Below are 27,599 nucleotides of genomic sequence, written 5' to 3'. Positions count from 1 at the left end.
CCAGGTACCGCAACAGGCAGTAGTGGAGGTCACACCACCGGCTGCTTTGCAAGCCCCTCCACCAGATTTAGGCCAGGTTTGTCACCCGGCTGTAGTGGAGGCCGTACCACCAGCGGCTTTGCATGCCCATCCACCAGCTTTGGTCCAGGATCCTCAACGGGCAGAAGTGGAGGTCACACCACCCGCGGCTATGCAGACCCCTCCACCAGCTAAAGCCCAGGTCCATCAACCAGCTTTAGTGCAGGTCCCTTCACTAGCAACGTTCAAGCTTTATTCAGTGCCAGATATCCAGGTCTCTCCTGCTGTTGATGTGCAGGCCCCACCACTGTATGCCACACCACTATTTGATTGCTATGGCCCTCCTCCTCCATCAGCCTTCAGGATGTCATTCAAAGAAATGCTTGAGAGTGACCATGATATGCCCGAGGTAGCAATTTTAAGATATAATTAACAGGTTTACCTCTGTCCCATACATTTAGCATTTTCTCTTGGCCTATTGGATAACTGCATTTTTTAAAGGGGCTTATCCCTTGTAATCCTGCTATCTATGTAAGCAAAGTATGTTAAGTAAAAATTAGCCGTGATCAGAGACCGCTAAGGCTAATCTATTATTGAAATATCTATTATTGAAAATAAAACACTGTGTTATCAATTGATATGTTTCCCAATACTTTAAGTTAATGTTTTACAGGTTTGCTTTACAAGCCCTGATGGAGCCTACTCAAGCCAGAGACAGGGACCTTGCCACGGCTGTTGCCAGATTGTACACCAGCTCAAGACTCGACTTGCTGAAGTTGAGGCAGAGGTAACAATATCCATACGTGTTTTCATGGCAAGTTACAGAAGCCTCAGAATATGTGTTTATAAATGCATTTCATTTTACAAAATAATTGATAATTATCTAAAATTCTTGCATGATCTTCATAATCTAATCATGATTATATTTTACAAATTGAAAATGTTTGGAGTACAAAAACTTGATAGTCTGGCTCTCAAAACACATAAATATCTTGGAAAATCACGATGTCCATTGAGTAAGTGCCAAAACCGTAATGTTATGCTAGTCTTAAAGGCAGCGTTTGACCACCATATGTTGGCTGTAGTTTACTGAATTGTGTGTATTTGTATGAATGTTCAAACAGTATACTTTTTGTTTGAAAATGTAACACATAATTTATGTTATACATGTATAAATATACATTTTGTTTCAGCTTAAGCGTGGCAGACTTCAGCAACCGCTGATAACACCAAGGCCTGTCCTTCAGCCCAGGGTGCAAGAGAGTACAATGTCCCATGGGCCCAACTTACAGTCTTTGCAGGTAATTTTATTAAATGCATATTTGATTGGAGCAATTCCGTAGCCTAATTTAATTAAATATGTATTACTTTTTACGGTTGAATCTTGTACATTTTTATCGTAATCCAATGACAAATATCCTGAAAATGAATTTTACTCCTTTCAAATATGTAAAATATTTATAAAAAAAAATAAGTTGTAACTTGATGATTTATGAAGTTCACCTTTAACACCATTACAAAATATCTTTCAGGACCAGATCTCAAATGAGATAATGCACGAGACATGCCTCGCAAAGGCGATAACGAAGGCCATGACATTTGTTTTTAGACCAGAGCAGCTATAGTGAGATGCTCTATGAAGGGTGGTTCAACCACCCCCAAGGGGGAGATTCGAGAGGGTCTACCGATTGCAGAACGCTGCGCTATTGTTGGTATGATTCTTTCTTTTTTTAAGGGAAAAGTGCGATTCAAATATAATTGTCTTATTTACTCCATTTCCTCCATTTTGTAACAAACATATTGCAATTAATTCAAACTCGTCTCCAGCACATAATCTTTATTGCGTTATTTCAATGCTACTGCTATAAATCAAGAGTATCAAATAATGTGTGTGTATGTTCAAGTTTTGGAGCATTGAACTCATAGACAGACAAAAATAACCTCAGTATAAAGTTAAAAATTAAACTTTCATTTTGAACCATCAAACAAAATCAATCCACAGTAATTTGCCTCCTTGTTTCAAAAACATGGTTTGAAATCCTTATGTAAATGATGTGAAAATGGGATACCTGTACTGATGATATTGATGTAAAAGTTTATTCCACCAAAATCAAGTCATTCAGATCAGACTTGATTTGGGTGGAATAAACTTCTACATGTATTTTGAATACTGTAATGTACAGTAAAATCTTGCATTGATTGTTCATATACATTTCAGATGTCATCTCCAAAAAGTTTGCCCTGCCCATCTCAACAGTGGAAGACAAAATGAGATGGGCCTTGAGGAGGCTTCGTGTCATGTTTGCCGAGAATATATAAACTGTGTAGTGATGAGTAATATGTTCCTTTGCGGAGAATATATAAACTGTGTAGTGATGAGCCATTATGTTATAAAATGCCGGAGCTGCAAATTTTGACATTTTGGGGTTTTCCTATTTTCCGAAGCTACGCATATTCCCGCTTCTTTCTGCCCGGTAGCCATTCAAATAAACCAACCAAAACTTGTAAAACTGAACATGTGATAAAATGCTGGAACTCCATTGGCTATTTTTTCTATCACATAAAATACCGAAGCTGCACTGAATGCAGCTCCGGCATTTCCATGCGAAGAAAAGTCAACAAAAAAATGCCGGACGGAAAAGTGTGCTGGTAAATCGACTCAAACACAATGGTTAGTTGATTAAATAATTTGCTTTTATACTTTTTCATTAATGTATGTATCCTTGATGCAGTATATGTTCTAGAAACCATGTTGTAAATCATATTCAGGCGAATAAGTGTCATTTAAAATGTCAGTCTGAAGAAGTCAAATCCATGCGCCAGGAAATAGACATAAACAATGAATACCCTTCTCGAAAAAGTGCACTAAATGCGCATTTAATGCGCATTAAATGCACATTAAATGCGCATTTAATGCGCATGTTATTGGCACCGTATTTTTTGCTTAACAAGTGCATTTAAATCTGTTAAAAAAAAACACTTTTTACTAGTGTGTTTATACATTTAAGTGTATTTTTTTTCCACGAAATAATACACTTAAGTGCGTTTATTATGATAATAAGTGCGCTTAAGTTTATTTTTAAGTGCATTTATACACTTGAGTGTATTTTAAGACATACAAATAATACACTTCATGGTCAAAGTAAATTTTTTAAAGCGCATTAATACACTTGAGTGCATTTCCAGTCATTCAAATAATACACATTACAGAATTAAAAGCAAATTATTGAAGCGCATTAATACACTTGAGTGCATTTCCAGTCATACAAATAATACACTTCATTGAGTATTCAAAGTGAATTTTTGTAAGCGCATTAATACACTTGAGTGCATTTCCACTGATACAAATAATACACCTTACAAAATTGAAAGTGAATTTTTTTAAGCGCATTAATACACTTGAGTGCATTCCCGGTCATACAAATAATACACCTTACAATATTAAAAGTGAATTTTTAAGCGCATTAATACACTTGAGTGCATTTTCAGTCATACAAATGATACACTTTTTGAAGTGTTGGAAGTGAATTTTTTAAGCGCATTATACGCTCAAGTGTACTTTTCATCACTTCAAATTAATATGCTTAAAAATTAACCAAATTAAAAAAAAATCCCAGCATTTTGAAGTCAGCATTCATTCTTTAAATGAAAGGTTAGTGTAAACACATACATAAAAAACAAAAAGTACAATTCAATAGATAAATACACACTTTTATTAGAATGTTAAACCTTAAAAAACAAAAACAAATGTTACATATCTACATAAAAGAGAGGATTCAATCGGGCTATTGCCTATCTGGAATTAACAATTGAAAATATCAAGCTCATACCAGTGATTTTTCTCCCCTCTGATTATCGGTAACTGATTAACAGCCAAATACAGGTGGTTTCCACTTCAAAAATATTAAAGATTTCCCCTCCTTAAGCTGAAATGTTTTCCCTATCATTTACTAGATTTTTATATATTACATTAATTCCAAATCCCTTTTTAATATGGACAAAAGCAGCACATTTAATTCAATCATATTCTGGATCCTAATATATGATAAATGAACAGTATTCATGAAATTTATATAAATCTATACCTTATTTTTAAGATCTTCCTTTTTTTGTTCATTATTGCGCTAAAACATGCCCTTCTGAGAGCCAGTACGTACAGGTTGTTTTGAATTTCCAAAGAAAATCACTGCATACATGCTGACAATATTTAGCAGCTTAGCCCCTGTCACTATATTTGTTGTTATACACTGTTCCTTACAAAGAATGCATTCATAAACAACCCTTTATAGAGCACTTCACCAGCTGATCAGGTCTGAATACTACTGTCATGGTCTGCGAGGCGCTTCTCGTGCATGATCTCATTTGAGATCAGGTCCTGAAAGATATTTTATAATGTAAGTGTTAAATATTGCTGTTATGGTAATCTTGTTCAACAGTTGCTATAAATATCATAAATTTAAATCAAAACAAGTTTGTTGGCTTGTTGTTTTTGTTTGTTTATTTTTGCAATTTTTATCTCGTGATCACATGTGACTTAACGCTTTTCATAAATAATTTAAAGAAATTACGTTTGATAGAAAATACTGTTAATAAATGTACTAATATATGTGGTCTCCTTTGGCTGTGTGGACTGGTTGGAAGTGTGACTTCTTTGAATTGCAATAACCTTTATTATATAGTTTTACCTCTCAACAAATCCATCTTTTCTTGGTCAAGGACAAGCTACAGGGCACGGTTTCCCACTCCTGTTCCCCTCAAGTTGGCCTGGTATACATGTCCATACATCAGGTAGTCCCCTTTTTGCTCCCTTTTTTGGCAGGCGATGATGCACATTCTGTCCAATGGATCTTCCGATCAATGTAAATTTCACCTTGGGGTTTAACCTTCAAATATAAAATATTAAAGTTCTGATTAAATATGGGGGAAAGAAATCTGTTCATTAATGACAAGAAATAGGTATAAATAAATATTAAGATGACAATAACCATAAAATACAGCCATAATAATTCAAATGGTGTTTTTTTCCTTAAAATTGCATTACATTTACTCATCCAGTTACATTTCCCAGTGACAATACATAAATATGATAATGATCATAATTAATTTAATTAAAAAGAGATGCAGAAATGAAAATACAAACCTGTTACAGCTGTTCTTCAGCATTCCAAAAAAACAAAAACGGCAGTTGTTGATCACTTTAACCACCCACTTTGAATCTTCTTTGCAACAAACTTATTGTTGATTTACACATTGTAGTAAATACACATTGTTTTCATCACACAATAGTTCATGTGCTGAAAGAATTTCAAGACATTTGACACTAGAATTAATGTTGCTGAATTATTCCTAAAAATTTTGCTCAATTTAAGTTGCTGAAACCAAATTGTTTACAAAAATAACTTCCTGTGCTCCAAATAACTTGCTGTGCTCCAACCAATCAAAAGTGGTTTGTTTTCAAATAGATGGTCCCAGAACCAATCAAAATTCTATAAACACCCCTTTGTTTTGGCTAGATGGAGCACTGATAGGGATTAGTGTTTATGATGCTAATTGATCTCTTATCTGATCCTGATCTTATCTGATATTTATTGAATAATACACAGCACACTTAGCATATTATATTTAATTGTGAATATTTCAATATAAAATACTGAATGGTGTTAGGAAATAAATATAATATTATAAATATTATTTAAATTGTCTTTTAAAATGTATGTTAATAGTCAATGTGGTAGACATTAATTGAATTGGGGTTAAATATCAGTGTAAGAAAGTTCAAATACTTGTTTTTTATGTTGTGAAGATATAATTGATTCTGGCAAGACCACATAATTTTTTTGACACTTTCAATATTTTTAATTATTTACCCACAGCCTGATTTAGTTGTACTTTTCCCTTTAAAAGCTGCTCTACTGATTCACATATTTTATGAGCAGACAAATTGTAATAATAAGACCATAAACATTATGTGAAGATAAAAAAGAATTCAGTACAATCCTCCTATTAAACACTATATCTCTGTCCTTTAACTTCAGTTATTTGCTATAGTGTTGCTCTTTTTTATGAAGATGCACTAAAACTACACTTGTACAGAAAGAATTTTTTTTTTGCAAATCAGAAGATACACTTATATGCACAAAAAATGCACTTCATTGAAAAAATGCACTTATTGCATAAAAAGATGCACTTTGTCTACAGAAGATACACTTAAAGTACAGTAAAATACACTTAAAGATAATGAAAATACAGAAAAAATGCACTTTAGTGCACTTAATTATGAAAAAAATGCAGAAAAAATACACTTTTCGGTAAAAATGCAGAAAAAATACACTTTTTAAAGCGTATTTTGTTAAAAAGTGTATTTTATTTTGAGAAGGGTATGCGATTGTTTTAAGATGTAAATTGTAGTGTTATAATTGTGAAATAATTCTGCATAAAACATGGCACAAACTTATTAATTAAACTGTGTTTTTAATTCAATTGTGTAGCTCCGGCATTTTATATTTTTGTTTGAAAACATCATACTGCATTTTCATATGTAGCTTCGGCATTTTATATAATATAGGTTATTGCATCTGTTTGGGATAATATTGTGTAAGACAAACTGTCGAGCTGCTCTGATTAACTGTTAATTATCATGTAATCCTTTCTTGTTAGATTTATTGTTAAAACTAAGCTCGTAAAACGTACAGAAAGTTTATATATATTCCGAATAACAAGTCCAATAATTTGCCCCCAACAAGATCGTACCCAAGTAGAGTGCAATCATACCCTAGTTGTTCTATTAATTTTCCTTCATTATTGGCACGTTAAAAGGTTCGCAAGTATGCAATTTGTGATTTTGCAATATGGAAAAATGAGTTTCTTTATGTGGAATAAAGAAGGATAAATATAAAAGTAAACAATAAATCTACACACGTTTTGGTTTTTACCCTGTAGTTCGTTTGGATTCAATAAAGGAATGTGGAATATTTATTGTCTTTCCATATACATGTACAAGTACATAGCACTGCATCTATTTTAATGTGATTATATTATAAAAAATATGGGTCTGTATGTGATGTTAGAAATTTAGGCATATTGGTACGATCCAAACTGCTTGACCTTTGATAGATCTATCTTTTTTCTACATGTTGATACAACGCAAAAAGGCAAATTGTCTACAGCAATACGATCGGGTGCATCCAAAAGATGAAACTCAAATTCCAATAATCCATAAACCACATAGAAAAAATATCATGTTTTGCGTAAATGGTTTCATTCGGTGCGATAGAAGGCTTTAAGAAGTAAAGCATCCTAGGTTTTAGTAAACTAGTGTACGAGTGGCAAACAGGTTGGAACTGAATGTGATTCCTAGTAATCTAGCATCGAATTCATATCCAAGATATTTGCCTATGCTAGGGATAGAGTACTGAACTTAAGTAAATTGAATGATAACCGGAACCGTACCGAATCGTTTAAACATAATACTTTATTGTTCAATATTATCAGAGTTGTATATAAATTGGATCCCGTTAAGACGCCTTGTAATTCAATGTCTCACCTTAGTCGGCGTCTCACTATGCTCCAAGCTATGTACATCTCTGATAATATTGCATAATATGGTGGAAATAACGACACAATTTGAATTTACCGGAACTTGAGTGGAACCGGACCGGAACCAGTAATCATGTCAATTTAATAATGCGCAGCACTGTAGCAGTGAGCTGATTTATATCACATTACTTGCATCTTTTTATTTTTGCTGCAGATTACCCATGAGTGGAGAAAGCGACACAGAAAATGACTTTGAGACAAATGTGCAGACATATAAATGTCACATTTGCAATTTTAAACCAAACTTTGGGAATCTGATTTATTTATTAGAACAGATTGTGGAGATTAGACCATACCTAATCAATTTGCCAAATGGTCAATTGTATGTCCGGTGTCAGTTTGATGACTGCGTGCGTTACTATCATTTGACATGCATTCCCGGACGAGTCGCTCAATTACGATCATCTAGACGATCAGCGTGAAAACGGGATACATTGCCCAAAGTGTGAGCCATTTTTTGTTGAGTGTAAGTCCTTGCTCTTAGCTACACTTTCCCTAAAGGAGGATACCTTGTACAACTGGCTTGCTGAAGAAGATTCTGAACATGGTATTCCGACACCAACACCAAGTAAACCTCGTGCTAATAATGAAAACACACAGGTAAGAGCTGTGAAGTATCTAAACGAGGTGCCCAGAATGCCGTCTCATTATTGTAGAGCCCGAACCTCAAAACTTTATTTAGAAACTGAGTTATCAAGTTTGTCCGAGTTGTATCAGAATGACAAACATAGTACACTGAGCGAGTCTATTGCAGGACCCAATTTAATAAGCTATTCTATGAAATGAAGTTGGCTTTCTGTACAGGTTTCAAAAATAAAACTGTAGACCATGAAACGTACAGTCAGCACATAAGGCGTAAAACTGAAGCCGCACAAGAAAAGCAAAATGACTAAGAAAAAGCTTCCACTGAGGGCAAAGTTAAAGTAGTAACGATGGATTTGCAAAGTCTTCTTTTCTGCCCAAAGTTAGAGGCAAGTTGTTTGTTTTATAGAACAAAACTGTGTTGTCACAACTTTACATTCTTTGATCTGACTACAGACACAGTAGTGTGCTACTTCTGGAATGAAACAGCTGCAGAACTTTGCGCAAGTACATTTGCATCATGTATCATTGACTTCCTGGAAAACTTGGATCTAACAGGGATAGATAAAGTGATACTGTTCAGTGATGGCTGCACTTATCAAAATCGCAACGTCACCCTGGCTTGTGCCTTACTGCAGTTTGCAGTTACACATCAGATAGAAATTGAACAGAAATTTCTAGAGAAAGGACACGCGTACCTCGAGTGTGATAGCATACATGCCACAATAGGAAAAAAGATAAAAAAAAGATGTGTATATACCCCAGACGTATGTTGAGCTTATCAGAGATTCAAGAGCAGATAGTAATAATCCATACATCGTCAAGTACGTTTATCACCAGTTCTTCAGGGACTATTCAAACCTAAACTACTACAACAGCATAAGACCAGGTCATGGTGTGGGACTCCAGTCGTCACAGATATTCGTGTGCTGAAATATTCTGTCAAGGGCGACATAATGTATAAGCTTAACTAAAGAGATGGTGATTTCGGTGATATACGTAAGTCAAGAAATGCCTCACCATAATTTGACAAACGCGCTTCACCGCTGCGCGTTAGGCCATTGTCACTTAAACAGGCAAAGTATCGACATCTGCAGCAAATCAAAGAAGTACACTGTAATCCCGAAAGATTACCATGCATATTATGATGAGTTGCCGCATGTGAAGTGACGAAGACACGTGCTGTACGGTTGTGTTAACTTTTAAACTGCATCATATCGGCACTGCCGACTGGGAATGACTGCTCTGAATTCAAACACTTTGTGAATGTTTGTGATGGTTTGCCATCAATTTTCCATATTTTTTAAAAGCTATTTGAATTCTAAACCAAACTTAAATGCATTGCTGGCAGCTGCGAGTAACTTAACCATGGTTGTGTACTAAGGTGATGAAACTTCTTTTATGTAAAACAAATCACAATTTGTATACCGGTATAAATACACGTACCAGTATAACATTATAACTATACACAAACAAACAGTTTTGAAAAAGCCACGAACGAATAAACGTTATGGATAAAACTCAAGCTGTTTGCCACCAGTACATTGTTTTTAAATAATATAAATGTTGGTTGCATTTTAAATAGTAACTTGTGTTTTATCTTGTTAGTAAATGTATTTAATTTGTGAATTATTTCTTAAGGAATTTCTTTTCTTTAATGCACATTATTGAAGTAAAAACGTAAGTGTTGTGTATTAAAGAAAAGGAATACCTTAAGAACACTATTCACAAGATACATTTTGAAATACATTGTAAACATTTATCAGACAAGAGTTTTATGAAAAAGTTATACAAATATCGATTTAAATAGTTCATTGTGAAAAATTTTCTTTACGAATTGTTATTTCTTTTCTTTAATACACAATCCTAAAAGAGTAAGTTTTGTGTATTAAAGAGAATGAATACCTTTAGAACAGTTTTCACAAGACAAGAAATATAAATGTTAGTTACATAGTTAATAGTTTATTGTGTTTCAATGTTAATAGTTTACTGTGTTTCATCATGTTGGTAAATCTACATGTATTTGACTGTTTTGCCCGTTTAATAATAATTACCATGTTTTGCTGTATTTCTTTTAACAATAAATATGTTCACATAAGCTCTTTTTTTTAATAAAAGTACCTGCTATAATCATACGATATTAATCCTCCTGCACTGGTTATTTTGCGAACACACAATATCTTGTCTGCTTTAAATAAAGTAAAATAAAATAAAGGTCCAATGTACTCCGGATAAACAATGTTTGTGTTAATTAGTTTTAACCTGCAGGACTAGGGTTAGTGAGGCTCAATGGGTCATTGCCCACCTGAAATGGCCCACAAGTCGCCAGGGGGTGACTAGAAGCCGATTCTTGTCACCCTAGGGTGACTTCAAGCCGACACTAGTCACCCACGGGTGACATTATGCTGATTGTAGTCACCAGGGGGTGACATGAAGCCAATTCTTGTCACCCATGTTTGACTTCAAGCCGATTCTAGTCACCCTCGAAATCGGCAAAAAGTCATCATCAGCAAAACTGTACTTTTTCAACAAAAAAATACATGATTTGGTCGTTCATATGCTAGGGACTTTGTGTAATAATACTACAAAAACGAAAGTAGAGCTTAATGTCTAAAACAACTAAGCCAAAATAGCCTATATTAGATACCTGGATGCGGTGCCGTTTGATAAAAAAATACATAGGTGACCAAATGCCGATTCATGTCAGCCTGGCCTGGGATGACATGAAGCCGATTCTAGCCACCTGGGGGATGACTAGCGTCGACTTGAAGTCACTCCATGGTGACATGAATTTGCGTCTAGTCACCCCTAAGTTTCTAAAGCAACAGTTCAAAGATCAGGAATATCAAAAAACATGATTACCGGTATATCGGCCTTATTATTATACAGGAGGAAGTTCTGGCTAACATCTCTTAAAAAGTTTTCAGTATACGTTTTCAAATAAAATATACACCAATTTATTTCCTGTTTTGAATTATCGCCTCTGAAAAAATTGATTGTAGTAAAACTGTTCTTGCAAGAATTCATTTTTCAATGTCACCTGCTATAAGCAAAGGTGACACTAATTAAGTGATCACTTCTCCTAGCGCCTGCACATATATCTGTTTGTCTGTCTGCTCGTCACGCCTTATATTTGCTTGTTCTTTCTTAATATAGAAATAATATAACGGTAACAACTATGCAAATTCATGCAAGTAGTTTTTTTATCGTAACAATACTCAAGATGTCATTAGAAAATGCTGTACCTGCAGAACCACTGTTCATAAAAAACCCGAACCTGCATTAGAAATACCGAAATTATCGACCCACTATTCATAAAGTGCCGAACCTGCATTATTTATGAATAAACTGTATGCCATTATAATATTACGTAACTCATAAAAATGTGTTATGTTTTAATGAATTTTCGTGTAAAAAAGTTTTTAAAAGCATGTCTGTATTTTGTATGAAACGTTTTTTTCATTCTCCTGAAAAGTTGCTTTTTTGCAGCTCCGGCATTTTATAACGACAGTATCGATTTGTTCCTTTGTTCATAGGTGTAAATATGTGTAAAGAGCTATTCCAGGAAAAGATAGGATGAAGGATTCCTTAATGGCGTCATTTTTTAAATCTGGTACCACCAACACAATTAAAAACAATTATTATTAATTTTATCCTCTTTATCACCCCTCACTAACTGAAACTGTATATATCATGGTTCATACCCTTCCTCCCATTTTTACCTGTGGTAGCCCGAAAGGAGAATGTTATTTATTTTAATTTATTATATTAAATGTGCTCGCATATTGTGATAATGTATCTTGGGTAGATGTTTTCCTGGTTTTGTTAAAAATGCACTGTATTTGTTTTTTTAATATAAACATTGTTTTTTGCAAATTGTGTGTGTCTTTTATTTATAATCACATGGGGCTTGTAATGATCTGTTGTGATTTTATCTCAAATAACCTTTTTACCATTAAGGTGTAAATATTTTTTTTTACAAAGGTTACAGGTCAAACAAGCAAAATTTTATGATCCCTTAAGCGAACAAAAGACTCACAAAAACCAACTTAAACACACTATTGTAGACAGAAGTGTGTTTAAGTTGGTTTTTTGTGGGTTTTGGTATGTTGACTTTTTTGGTAAGTTTTGGTATATGTTGGTTTTTTGTGAGTTTTGGTATGTTGGTTTTTTGTGGGTTTTGGTATGTTGGTTTTTTGTGAGTTTTGGTATGTTGGTTTATGTGAGTTTATTCTGTGTTTAACTCAGTTTTAACCAAGTTGGTAAAAAAAACCAATTTAAACACAGAAAAAACCAACATACCAAAACTCACAAAAAACAAACATACCGAAACTCACAAAAAACCAACATACCAAAACTCACAAAAAACCAACTTACCAAAACCCACATGTGTAACAAGTGAGTTTTTTCTGTGTTTAACTCAGTTTTAACCAAGTTGGTAAAAATACCCACTTTAAACACAGAAAAAACCAACTTACCAAAACTCGCAAAAAACCAACATACCGAAACTCACAAAAAACCAACATACCAAAACTCACAAAAAACCAACTTACCAAAGCCTTATGTAACAAGTGAGTTTTTTCTGTGTTTAACTCAGTTTTAACCAAGTTGGTAAAAAATACCCACTTTAAACACAGAATAAACCAACTTACCAAAACTCACAAAAACCAACATACCAAAACCCACTAAAAACCAACTGCCAATACCGCTTGGTTTAACACGGATAAAACTCGTCTTTAACTCGAATTTACACACTTATTTGGGAAGGGAAGCTGAGAATGGCAACCAACCCAACACACCAGTCATCACTTGGGCTGAGGTGTTTGATGAACACTGCAGGAATGTCATGCTAATCATTAACATCCTGCTCAGTCTTCCACCATCAAGCAGAGCTCCAGATAATTTGTTAAGATAAAGAGTATTTCACTTATGACTTACATTGTAGAAATAACAAGAAATGCAAATGTGACTATAAAATGTGATCGGTTACTTTTCTCATTTTAAAATTGAAGCTATCCTTTCAGACCAGGAACAAGGGATGATTGCAAGCTCTGTCCCAGCAGTAAGAGATGAAATTGGTATTTCATTTAGTTTTTTATATGCATCACACAAATTCAGTTTGTAGATCAGTGATTCATTTTGAAATCTACATCAATGAGTTCCTGGGAATCGCATATTTTGAAACAATGGGTCCAAACTGAAAACAATGGGTCCCAGATTGTGTCTTTGTTACAAACAATCTACTTAACATGATATGCCTTAGCCTGAGAGGCTCTTTTATGCAATTTTACAGCTAAAAACAGAAATAGGTTTATAGCTAGTAAAATCTTTATTTGTTTTACTTTTAATAACAAACAGTGAAACATACAACATCTTAAACAGAGAACTTTTAACATCTTTAACAATTTGGATTTTTTGGACTGCATGACTACAGATTTAATAAATTGGATGACTAGTGTTTATAATTTTTTGGTCAAAATTAGCTCTTTCAAACAGTGTGACAAAAGACAATTTCTCCTTTGGTCAAAAGGTTTACACCTTCAATACAGATTGAGTGTTACAATCCTCATACTGTATTTAAGGTGTACAGCGTTCTCGCCTTGTTTTTCTCCAAACAGGGAGAGCTTTTTCCACAAATTCATTCCGGGCAAAATTGCACAACTTCACTCTCATGAGTTTGTCTTGTTTCCCTACAGTTAACCCTTTCCTGAATTTGGTCAGGACCTTATTCTGTACAGAAAAAACCCTAAAAAATAAAAGATGCTATTTATTTCAGAACTTGCAAATTTTAATTGTCACTTTAGAAAAAACAACACTGCTCAATTAATCCAGAAAAGTATAATAGCATCGCTTTACTATGTAAATAATAACTGTCTGCGCTCAAAACAGACGAACGCAAACTGTGTTTTCCGCCGTTTATACTTCACATTTAAACCACATGGTTTACAAAGAAGCTGCGTTATCGATAAATATCTACACAGCGAGTTTAAATTGTTGAGGATCAAATTTGAAAACCTTTTTCGTTGGCAATTTGTTTGTTTACCATCCGGGACAGCCAATTAAACGTCCAACAAACTTTTAATAAAACGCCATAACTGATTTGATAATTGATATATTTCAACCAATCAAAATACGCGTACTATATTCCGAATGTAGTAATGTGACTTCCCTTCTACTTTTCAAAACGGTGTTGACATGTGTTCCGCTTTTCTCCACGAATCGAACTCGGTATCACGAACAACTTTGACGATGTTGAAAATCAGAGTTTTTTAACAATGCGTCCAATGGATGCACATGTTTGAGAATGATGCGTCCCCAGAAAAAAATGTGCGTCTGGCACGCTGGATGCACCGCAAAATGAATCATTGGTAGATCTTTATAATTTCAAGAATGACCAGGTACTGATACTATTGAGCATATTGGCAAAAAAAATTGTCAAGTGATTGATCATCTTTTAATTTAAGGCACCTCAGATGAGCAGGAGACTGCTGAACCTGATGATGTCGTAGACTCCGACGCAGAAACTCAACAAATCATTAATCTATACTGTAAAGATGACAACAGTGATTACTGTTCCGATTTTCAGGAGGAAGGAGACAATGAGAAGAAGATAATCAATTATTAGAATTCCAATCTCTAATAAATACCAAGTACATGTATAACCGTCATTTTATTTTGTGTTTTCTCCCTTTTTGTTTGGTCTGACAAACACTCATACGGTCTGACAGATTTTGTCAATCTGTCAGACCTAATGTCTGACAACAATCAGGAAGTTTGGTATTGTCTTTAAAGGTAAGTGGCCTGAGACAACACTACACAAACAAAAAAAAACATTAATACAACTATTCAAAAACTCAAGTCATACTGGGGTTATTAAAGAATATTAATAAACTTACCATTTCTGTTGTTCATTGTGTATGGTAAATCCTTGTTGGTGGCATTGTCTTCATTTTCTTAAATACGCAATTATACATGAGCTCCAATTCTTATTCGTCTATAAAACAGCTAAATTTCAGTCATTGCTTTTATTCAATTGTCATAACACACCAAACAAAAATGCTGCATTGTATAGCTATGGCTTGTCTTCTGACATGGCTGTGTGCAGACTTCATTTTGTGTTTGCAGCACATATTTGAATCGTATTTTTCTTTTATAAAATCTGAAACACAAGAATTCATATTAAAATGCCTGTGTCTTTCTTTTGAACAATAATTATGAGTAATATCAATAATTAATATAATCAAGAAGGAGCATTGTAAATGTCTTGCAAACATGAACAGGGCTGGGTATACACTTGAAAACACCACCTAGATGTAATTAAATTTGTGCCATAACCAATTTGTTCACAAATATTTTTTACAAGTGTTGATACGTTCTTTCCAAGCTTCAACATGCGCTTGCCTGACCATACAACTAGATTTTCAAATAACTTGCCCAGACCAAAATTTTCCAGGAGCAATATAACATCCATTAATTCTGTAATACTTTGAATTTGAGAAAATATCAAGTACAGACAAAATAACTTGTCTGAAAGTCATTTACATTTGCTGATCACCCGTCTGTAGATTTGCCACCGATTTTCATCGTTTTACATGGAAAAAAGAGTGGCAAACGGTGGAGTATTGGAACATCAAATTTGATGAAAATTGGTGGAAAACAGTGACAAAAAAGAGGACAGTAGAAGAATTTACATCATCGATGGCATTTGGTGGCCTTTTCTGGCAAACGGTGGAGTATTGAAACAAAATGCCATCGTTTGCCATCCAGTGGAAAACGATGTAAAATTTTACATCGTTTTTCACAGACCATGGCAAACGGTGGAGTATTGAAACAAAATGCCATCGTTTGCCATCCAGTGGAAAACGATGTAAAATTTTACATTGTTTGCCACAGACCATGGCAAATGGTGGAGTATTGAAACAAAATGCCATCGTTTGCCATCCAGTGGAAAATGATGTAAAATTTTACATCGTTTGCCACAGACGATGGCAAACGGTGGAGTATTTGGACGAAATGCCACCGTTTGCCATCCAGTGGTAAATGGTGTAATATTTTACACCGTTTGCCACAGACGATGGCAAATGGTGGAACAAGATGTACAATTAGTCATTGTTTTACGGATATTGATGGCACTTTGCATTCTCAGTTTGAATGTCACCTAACTGAAAAAAGGATAAATAAAATACAAATTTGGTAAAGAAATAATGTATAACAATTTATTATTTGAAGAAGACAATGGATATATACACTATTAACAAAACAGAATATTTCAAGTACTCCAGTGTTTCACAGTCCTTCGTTTTATTTCACTCCTCCCTTTACAGGTGGCGAAACAACTTCTTTGCAGCCTTACTGGCATCTGTTATGCCAGTGATGTCTAATAGCAGCTGGGCCTGAAATAAATGTTTACATTAAATTCTGTAACTTTATATAACAAGTTTGAATTCCTTAATTTCCTTTTTGCTCAGAGAAAATTAGTACTTTTACCAGCACGTGTCTGTGACATAATAAGACATTAAAATAATTTTACAAATTACAGAGTAAAGATAAAATTGTTTGAATCTGTTATTAGTGAATTGCGATCAGTTAGCAATAACTAATGCTTCAGTTTGCCACCGCATACTGTAGCTTTAAGTTATATACTTTTTGTAATAATTACTTTTGTGTACCCACCATAATTATGTCCTGTTGACAGGCAGGTCTTGACAATCTGGTTGAGGATCTGGTTGTTGTTGCTGGATTTGTTTTTGCTGCGGTTGTTGTTGCTGGGGTGGTTGTTGCTGCTGCTGGGTTGAGTGCTGCTGGAGTTGTTGTTTTCGCTGCTGCAGTGGTTGATGCTGTTGGAGAAGTTGCTGCTGTTGGAGAAGTTGCTGCTGAAACTGTTGCTAATGCTCTGTAAGTCGGCCATCAAGCTGTCGAAAAAAGTATGACAAACCATAGAAATCAATAAATCTGTAGTCATCTACCCTTAATATTGAAGTCCTGCTGGTTACTCAAATAAATGTAATTTTGATCTTATATCACGTTTTGAATAAGTCAATTTAGGAGATAAAGTGTCAGGTTGCGGGATAGCTCAGTCTGTAGAACACCAGCCAAGTTAATGAGCACTTTTTGCTCAGGTTAGATTAAAACTAAACACAATTATGACAAAATATATTTAACACATTGTCTTTTTATTTTAACTTAATTTGTTGGAATGATTGGTACAAATTTAATATTGCTACAATTATAATGATGTTTAATTCTAATTGCTATTGGTATGAAAATGCACAGTGAAACCTAAAAATTTAATTTATTAATTTATTAATATAAACATTAACATCATTAATGAGCATTGAGTGCTCATCATGCACAGCACAAAACTCCCTTTAAGCATCAGTTCCCTAGCATGATAAACTTCTAATACTACATTCAACCTTATTAATTTCTACACATTAGGTCTAATTACTTCCTTAATCAAGCTGCAAACTGCACTTATTGTAAATTCGTATTACATCATTTAAATTAATATTTGCCATAAATATCACATCCAAAAAAGGTCTACAATGATGACATAAGAAGCATTAATTTTAAGGAATATTTAGAAATATTATGAAAAGCACAAACCTTCAGTTGTTGTTCTATTCCTAGACAGACTGCTGAAACACTGTATTCATCACTCTTTAACAACACTTCATGTCACTATCCAAATGATATCAATTATACATTATTATTTTAAGAAATTGTTGGTAATGGAATAACTCATCTCTACTGTTTGTGAAATTAATTTAATTTCATTTTAACAACAAGTTTAACCTGTATATTTTCCAACATGTGTACCGGCCAGTATTTCAAACCAAGAAAACCATCTGTGTTTGAATTCAGCCAATCAGAAAAGGCTGTTAAGCCAACAACACACAGTGGTTATCAGATAGTTTGTAAACCTCAGCTGTAGTGGCTGTAGTTTGATATTCAGAGAGTGTATGTAACTTGAACAGGGTTAAGAAATTTTAATTTGTAGAAATTGCTTTGCAAGTTACAACAACTACTACTGCTGCTACAACAACAACAACTGCTGCTGCTGCTACTGCTGCTGCTACTGCTGCTACTTCTGATGCTACTACTGCTGCTACTACTGCTGCTACTACTGCTGCTACTACTGCTACTACTACTGCTACTACTACTACTGCTACTTCTGCTACTACTACTACTACTACAACTACTACTACTACTACTACTACTACTACTACTACTACTACTACTACTACTACTACTACTTCTTCTGCTACTACTACTACTTGTAACTACTACTGCTATTACTACAACTATTACTACTTCTACTACTACTACTATCACTACCACCACCACCAACACCACAGATACTACAACAACTACAAAACTGCTGTTACAACAATAACTACAACAATAACAACAGCAACTACTACTACTTCTACTACTTGTACTGCTGCTGCTACTACTACGACAACAATGATGACAACGTCGACACCGCCGACTACTTCTACTGCTACTACTGCTTCTACTTAACTACTACTTCTTCTACTACCACCGCTACTGATACAACAACATCTTCTCCTACAACTACAACAACAACTATTACTATTACTACTACTACTTTTACAACTACTACTACTGCTACAACTTCTATCACTACTACTACTACTAGCTATACTACTGCTGCTACTGCATCTGCTACTACTAATACTTCTACTACTACTACTACTACCATCATACCACTACTTCCGCCACCGCCACTGATACAACTACAAATGCAACTGCTACTGCTCTTACAACAAAAAACAGCACTCTGAGATTTGTTTTTTAATGCCAAAATACTTGTAAAAAAATGACAGTGTTTTCCGCACACATCTGACTTCTGAAATAGCCTGAAATAACTAGTCCTAACTTTCCGCATATAAGTGTATTTTCCGTATACAAAATCAAGCTTTGCAAACAAAAATCTACTTTCCGCCTATAAAAACCAAATGTTCGCAAAAAGATGCGGACAAATTTTCTTGAGCAATAAAATTCCGCAATCTCATAAAAAATCAAATATCCGCACATTTCAGTCTTTTTCCCCATTATTCCGCATATTTTCTTCATTATTCCGCATATTTTTGCATATTTTTACTCGTTTTCCGCATGGAATTGCGGAAAATGTCATTTAATTATATGTACAGTCAATTTAAATTAAAAGAACTGTTTTTCGTTTTCTGTTCTGTCAGAGAGCATTTTGTTTGAAAATGTTCTTAAGTTTTTTTTCCATCGTTTGCCACTCAGGTTTTCTTGCAAAATTTTCTAAGAGCCATTTTCTCCTATTCAAAATGTACATTTTCCACTTCAAAAAATGACAAAGTCCTATTTTTCATCGTTTGCCATCAAATTTCCACCGTTTTACATCGAATGCCACTGTTGATTTCCATCGATTAGTGGAAAACGATGGCATTTCACCATTTTCCATCGTTTTCCATCAAATTTTCACCGTTTGCCACACTTTTACATGGCAAACGGTGGCATTTGGTGGAAATTGGTGGCAAATCTAGAGACGGGCATGATTGGCGTGGATAATATTTCATAAGTTTATGATTGCTACCCTGGAGGAGTGTGTTTAAAAAGGCCCAATTGTGTGTGACACAATTAGGAAAAAATTAAATTGGATTATACAAACTTATGATGATAGGCAGCAGTAAAAAGATTTCATGAATTCTTTATTTACCAATTAAGTTAAAGCATACCAAAAGCGTTCAAATATTAAAAAAAAATAATACAAGAATTGTATATAAGATTGAACGATTTAAATGCAGCATGGCAAATATTATCACGTATAATCCTAGTTGTACCGTGTTAAAAATACGCACAGTTTTGTTTGCGAATCCTGGGTGTTAATACAAAAAGAGTTATTTGTTGAATTTACAAATGATGAGCTTTATAGGCTAAAATACACTATTTTGTATGCAACATAATAATATCCCTTTTAATATGCACAAAACCCACAAAAGAAAATTCTACAGCTCAAAAAAATTGTTTAAGACCCTCCTACTCTTTGACGGCACTTATTAACTCTGCCTTTTCATCCAAATTCATCCCTTATATGGACTGCGCATTGTTTGTCTCATTTTATCAATTATCTCCTCTTAAGTCTATCCATAGAGATTAATCCCTTGAAGGGATGAATTTACGCAATTCATCTCCAAAAAAAAGCTTGAAGAGGTTGAATACAAATGAATTTGGACGAATTGGTTTAATTGATTATTTTTAGGGATTCTAAATGGATTAATCCTGGAACAAAATCCCTAACCCAACTGCATATTTTAATTGTTTTCCAGGTCAGTAACCAGCACTTTTCCAACCAGTGTAACTTGTGCATGCATGAAAATTACCGATTGTAAACAATAACAATCAAAACAAGTCTTTAAGGAATGTTAAGTTACTGAATGAAAAGACCAATGGGAATACCAATAGACAAGTTGATGAGTGACGTCACATGCAATTGCTATTTGAAGACAGACTACGCCCACTGGTTGGATAAAGGTGGTTGGCATAACGCTGATCTATATAGATTATGACTATATTGTTGAAATTTCCACAATCATTTAAATCTTCAAAACACACTCAATTGTATTATTTATATTAAATTACTTTTAAGAAATTGAATACTTAAGATTGCATTTTTTGTTTTCACTTATAAAGCCTTTGAAGTTATGAAATCAATGTCTCCAACATGAATATACACAAAAAATATTTAGGTGAATTACAACTCTTAAAAACAAGTTAACACCGTTTGATTGTCATTGGTTTACTTTGATTTACTTTTTAAAGTAACCCAACACGTGTGTCATAAACATAAGTGACCCAAAGTACCCCCCTCCAAGTTCCCAACAGGTGGCGGATGTTTGTCCAGAAATTCAGCAAGATTAACGATGCTTTCACTTGTATCATGAAGTTGTGTGTGTTTTTCTTATCACTTTCTTCATCTAAAGAAAAAAAAATTATAATATAGAAGGAACAAAAGACTAATTTTTGCATATTTCTGATACAGTACAGCCAACGCGGAAACAACATAATCCTCGGTCACGCCACGGCCAGAATGTTAGTACTCGGCAGCCGCGTCGTGTGATCCGCGCAACGACGCCGAGTCTGTATTAACCACGCGTATTTTTTGTGGCATAAATTCACCGCATACGTACGTGGCAGATCAAGTGCAAACATATACACCTACATGTACATTTGTGTAGCGTTGAAACCTAGATTTTCGCTGCTTACATAGTTATTGTTTTCATGTTTTAATAAGCGGATATGATTTTTATGATGCTTTATAGACTATTTATATAATACATTGTATCACTTCCTCAAATAAATTCGACACGTTATGCGCCTTAACAAATTATCGTTGAATTAATTATGCACAACTGTTAATCTTTTGTCCGATTCTCAAATGAGCATTGTTCAATTTGAAATCCAAAGCATGTTGCCAATTTTAATGCTTACGCGACATTAACAATTAAATTGTAGCGTCAAATAAACAGTGTTTTAGCCTTTGTCTCAATAAAAAGCGCACGAAAATTATGCAGACATATAGAACGTTGCATGGAAAGTGTGGGTGTATTTTGTGTTGTTGGACATTATTTCATCACATCTTTAAAAAGAAACAAATGCCAAAATTTAATTGACTCTTAAGAAAAATGGCGAATGTTTGTATTTCTTGAAATTCATGAAAACTTTTATCGTAAATATTTACCAGAAATTGCTTTAAAACTGGAATATACGAGATTATCGGGTAATGAGTAGCGACAGGAAAAATAGTAAGAATGCAGTAATAGATGCATTAAATTAATTATGATTTTAAACATTATTATAATTGTTCTTTTAAAACTAGGCCGAGATTTTATTGGGGCAAAGCTTCTGACCAAGTTTCATGAAGATGGAACAACAAATGTGGCCTCTAGAGTGTTTACGAGCAAATGTTAACGGACGGACAGACGGATGTACAACGGACAAAGACCGGTCAGAAAAGCTCACCTGAGCAATCAGGTGAGCTAATAAGGACAGAGACATTCAGCTGTGAATATTACATTCATACATACATGTGTATTCATATAATAAATATCATTGCATATAAGAGTGAACTTTTAATTTTTGCCCTTTTCCCCAAAAAACGATGAGTTTTTCCTTTTTGGACGGGCCCTGCCACCATTACCCAGTATAGGTGAAAAAAAGCACTGATTGATATCGCATTATGGTTCCCAAATTGAAGACCAATTCAAGGTTATGGGCATTTACGCTAATTTAACAAAACAAGAGCACCACATAACTAACGGTGGCTATGCTTGGTTGCGGGTGCATATTTGAAGAAATGAAAGCTTGTTAAAATATTTTTTTAAGAGGTCACAGTGACCTTGACATTTGACCCAAATATGAGTGGGGTGTAGAACTCATCGAGGTGAAACTACAAATGAAGTTTCAAAGTTGTAGGTGGAAGCACTTTGATTTAAGAGCCAATGTTCAAAACCTGAACAAAATGTTACGGTTTTAGCACGACGCGGACACGATGACGGACACGACACAACGAGCTGGCTATGACAATACCTTGGGTTCTCTCCGAAAACAGCCGAGCTAAAATAACAATACAATATAATATTCCTATGCTGATGTTGGTGTAGTGTGATATAGTTCTTAATTCATTAACAGGGCTATTTTTCCTTCTTTGAGACCCACCAAAAATCTGCCCTTTCCCCTCATATTTTTGTTTCCCATCAGCAGGTAAATTTTCCCTCAGACCTCATTTTTGTCCCATAATTTTTTATTTTTTTTAAACTTTAAATACAGAAGTTAACCTGATCTAGTGTAGAAAATATAACATATTGCATAATTAAATTATCTGTTGCCTTGACTTTGTTTTAAAAACAGCAAAATATGTTGAATTGATCTTTATTTTCCCCAAAATCCGGCGTTTCGCATGTTTTTTCCCCCAAAATCCGGCATTTCGCATGATTTTTTCCCCTCAAAAAAAGGCTAGGCCCTTTCCCCCAAAAATCAGATGAAAACCCCTAATTAAATTATGGTGTTTTAGTATTCATTTTAGAAGTTCTGACTTATTTTTTTATGAAAACATGACTTACATGGCTAATTGTAAATATTTTCCATATTAGTTACCTGCGCTTTTGCATACTAGTCCATATAAACCGACCAGGGTTTTACGGGACGCGATATTCTGCGTCAAATATGCATAAAATGCCAGTCAGGACCTGTCATATTTGTTAATTTGCGTCCCATGGGACGCACAATCATTTTGACGTATTTGTTCTCGTAATATCGACAAGAAACTCTGAAAGACAACTGCAGTACGTTATTTTCTAGAAGGATGTACGAGATGTCTCGCTTGTTGATTTATCGACCAATCATGTTATCGCGCACGCACTGTTGCTAGGTGCAAAGTCTGAAAATGAGATTACATTGCGTAAATGTGAGCTATTTATGTCGCTATGAAAGAAAAGCTTACTGAGGTTACGAAGGGCGTATTATCCGGCAAGCAAGATTAAACTATAAAAACAAACACAATCTTTAATTGTTTAGGTGGGTGTGTTAAATCTTGGATATTGTTTACGTATATAATTTATATAACTATACTTTTAAGTAATTGACTTTGACTCAGCCAGCATATTTAGCATACATTCGCTGTTTGTAACTCAAATGGCATGCATTTCAATATTCCTTTTTTTTGTCTGCAAAAATGTCAAAACAAGGTTACCTACGAGCATTATATCAAACAAATTTATATTAGGACCCCCATTTTTATTGACAGGACCCCTGAACATTATTAACTAGAGTCCTAGGGACCCCTAAATTTGACATGAATGTAAAACCCTGGACGGACTCCCAGAGACTTTGATCATTTTTGCTATGGCGGCTCAGCAACCAATTGGGTTATAAAGCTGAGAGTTGTCTTGAATTATTGCAACTATTTTGCATAGATCTACCAGTGACTGCACATGCGCGAAAAATACTGATTGTAAACAATAGCAATCAACTTGTCTTTAAATTACTCATATCTTTTCTTAATGAAAGCTGAACATCCTCAGTGAAACACAATTGTGTCGGATATATTTTGTGGAATTAAAAAACAAACAAAACATACAGTACAACCAATCCTTTCTGAAATTTTATAAACGAAAACCACTCACAGACAGCTTACTGACTGTTACTGTCTGAGTCAGAAATGCAGTCATGAAGATGTTCAGCCTAAACAAGTAAATATTTCAACTTACATATTAATCCGTCATAACCAATCAATTATTTTAAATGATTAAACTAGACAAAGTAGTAAACAGTAACAGTAACACTTAAAACTAACACGTTTTAATTAAAAGACGATCGTCTCACATTTCGCGAAAATAGGTTGCCCTTTTAAAAAAAAGAACTTTGTGGTTAGAATTATCACTGACTAACATTTTAATAAATTCTAATGTCATTATAGTGTACTTACATACTATATAAAAGAAAATCATTGAATTAAAAAAAACAACACGACATTTGCTTTTTATCTTAATCTGCAAGCTCAATCTTTACCCCCAAGACAATTCACCGGTATGACTAGATACCGAAAAGGGAGTACTGTTTTCGCTAAAAAAGTAACATGTACAGTCGATTGGTGTATAGCGGATTTTAGTGAGTAGCGGATAGGTTAAACTTTTTTTGCAAAATACATTCATTTATGTTAAGATTTATAGTTTTCTATTAATTGAATACAAAAAGCCTATCATTGTTAAGTCGATTCATGTTTTCGTTGATGTGTGTCAATGTTTACAACTGTTTCTATTTTCGAAAGCAAAACAAGGTCACGTTATGTACGCACCGTTTTTGTGACGACAGGAAAAGTGCAGACGAATGGTTTCTTGAATTTTGCAGAGTTTGTTTGGTAAACATAATGTTCATTGATGTAATATTTTAGTACTATGTGTCCTTTAGAAAAGTAAGAATGCTCAGAAACTAAATGGATGCGTACCATATAAAATAAGCATGAAAGCTGCAACTCGGGATTTAGTGAATAACGGACATGTGATGACCCATATTCAGGAATGTGGGGATTGTCTCAAAATAAATATAAACTCAATTGAAGTTGTCCATGCAGTTTGAAAAATTTAGTAAAAGCACAGCATTGATGTTCTATGATGGTCATTTTTAGTGGAATAGTCTGTTACAATAAAACAATTATAACTATTGTATTAATGAATTTAGATCAGGTTTCATCTTTAAATGGGGTAGTAATTCATTATATGAGATTAGCACATTATATAGTTGAAAAATAAATAACATTTTAATGACTTACCATAGTAAAATAAAGTAGCATATAATATGTTGCAGGTCATAAAATGTAAAACTGAAGTTCAAACTCAGAAGAAGCTTTACAAATATTTTAAACTGACAACACTGTTGATTTTCCAAAAAAATCCTTCCTATGTACCTGCCCTAGTTTTTTGGGGCAAATTTAAATATTATTTATATCATTGAGTTAAATTATTAAAATATCAATATGTTTTGATAACATTAGCTAATTATATTATTATATTAATAATAATGAAATACTTTGCAAGGAAAGTCCAATTCTGTTTTAATTAGTCTTAATTAGTTACTAGTAACATTTAAAATATCAGTGACATCCAATGATTGGATTATATGCGTATGAATGCATATTTTTTTGACAGTTACATAGTACCCTATTTAATTGTATAACAACAAATAACTATAGTTCCACAACCCAGTCCAAGTTTACTCAAACTGAATTAATTCATCAATTGATCCTATTTAATTATATTAAAAACAACATGTGTAAGATTTTGAGAATATCCCATTTATTCCTCTAGTATTCCTCTAGTACACCAACATGCACTTACTAATGATTAACATGCACTCCTTAAACAGTTTAACAAAAATAATGAATGATTAATCCAAAGACAACAACAAACAAGCTGCTCCATATAAAAAGTTAATTACATAAGATTACATAAGCAAAATAATCATTTTGATAATAAATCAATATTATACTTCAACCAAACCATTATAAATTTATTGTGGCGTAGGGGGATGTAAGCACTAAAACTTAAATGGGGGGAAATGTCTGGAGAGGGAACATCTTAGGGGGGGGGGGGGGGGGCGTCCGGAGTTCCTGCTAAAGGCGACAGTGTTGTTAATGTGCCTTTAGAAGAAATAATTGAAGGAAAGTACTCATTGGTGTATGCCCATCCAGAAGCATTTCTGAGCATATCAATTTGGTTAGCGTGTGGCAATAATATTAATAAGTAAAAAGATCATTTTTAATGAAAAACAATCAAATTATAACGAAAAATCGATTTCTCTGAAAACATATTTTCCGCTATCAAATCTATATATATATATAGATTCAACTCAAAATGACCCGAATATAGGGTGCATCGCTTTGAACAGCAATTACTTCATCAATTGTGCAGCGATTTCCATGAATTTGGTCTTATCAAACGCAAAAATGAATTTCCTTTCTGGAAATGTACATATATTTCAATTATTTTTTACAAATGCTGTGTCAAATTTCAAGAAATAACACGATACACATGTAATCCGATGAAGACCTAAGCGATCCGGTAATGGCTGAATCAGTGTACCATGAAATTCGCGCTGTAAACAAATAATATTTTTCGGAAATTTAAAACCGCTGGCATGTTTCAATAGGAAAGACATGTGTCTTTCGAGATTTAATGGTTTAATTAATGAATGCATGATGTATTAATTGAAATTAGACTCGGAGTGCTTAGCTATCCGCTATACACCAATCGACTGTATAGGGCCTACCGAAACAGTTAAATTTCCCACCTTGACATCACGATAGTCATAGTGGCGTTAAACTATGATTTTAATGAATGTTTACTCCAGTACGCATTTAAATGATGCTTTACATTTATTCATTTATTTTTACGAAAAGCATTTTTTTACTGTTTTTAAGAATCCAGAAAAGCTGTGTCCGACTCTTGAGCAAGACACGATTTACTGTACCAGACTCAATGCTTGGTCATCGGCCTTCCATGTAATGACGATGTCTTGTGCCCTGAATTTGAAAATCAAGGTCCTGTCACCTGCAGTCAACGAGGCCAATGATTTCGCCTTAAAGAACCTGCACACTTCATTCAAACCAGTCTTTGCCGACCCAGAGAAAAACCTGCAGGAATATTATGTTCACACACACTGGCATCCCAGCCAAGTACTCGGAGAACATGAAAAGGACGAAGTACTGGTCCGAAAACACCTTCTGCCGGTAAAAAACCGTGCCAACGAAAGAGAAAACGAGCCGAGCGATCAAGAACGCCATCAGCTAAAAGTAAACTGTACTGTAAACATTTACGTCAAGCTGTTGCCTTAATTGTCGATTCGATAAGCAC

At 34.2% G+C, this 27,599-nt stretch overlaps 1 protein-coding gene and 1 long non-coding RNA gene across 3 annotated transcripts in view; both read right to left on the bottom strand.

The window, feature by feature from the left end:
• Window positions 1-4,200: 4,200 nt before the first annotated feature.
• Window positions 4,201-4,850, bottom strand: LOC127851141 (uncharacterized). Its single transcript, XR_008035674.1, has 2 exons — window positions 4,704-4,850; window positions 4,201-4,393 (listed from the first exon to the last, which is right to left on the bottom strand). It is a non-coding gene; the product is annotated as an uncharacterized LOC127851141 (long non-coding RNA).
• Window positions 4,851-16,398: 11,548 nt separating this feature from the next.
• Window positions 16,399-27,599, bottom strand: part of LOC127851138 (uncharacterized transmembrane protein DDB_G0285607-like) — a 61,337-nt gene continuing 50,136 nt past the window's right edge. Inside the window, exons 1-3 of one of the 2 annotated variants that reach the window (XM_052384718.1) lie at window positions 17,803-18,103; window positions 16,870-17,108; window positions 16,399-16,589 (exon numbers count right to left, since the gene is read on the bottom strand). In XM_052384718.1, the coding sequence (XP_052240678.1) occupies window positions 16,546-16,589; window positions 16,870-17,104 (279 nt within the window). In that variant the 5' untranslated portion in view covers window positions 17,105-17,108; window positions 17,803-18,103 and the 3' untranslated portion in view covers window positions 16,399-16,545. Of the gene's footprint in view, window positions 16,590-16,869; window positions 17,109-17,802; window positions 18,104-27,599 lie in introns of those variants that run through there. The other variant, XM_052384719.1, reaches the window with a different exon arrangement.

The sequence above is a fragment of the Dreissena polymorpha genome, chromosome 11, assembly GCF_020536995.1.
Source record: "Dreissena polymorpha isolate Duluth1 chromosome 11, UMN_Dpol_1.0, whole genome shotgun sequence".
Classification (NCBI taxonomy): Eukaryota; Metazoa; Mollusca; class Bivalvia; order Myida; family Dreissenidae; genus Dreissena; species Dreissena polymorpha.
The sequence above is the reverse complement of the archived record's forward strand: the minus strand, read 5'-3'. Positions and strand labels throughout refer to the sequence as shown.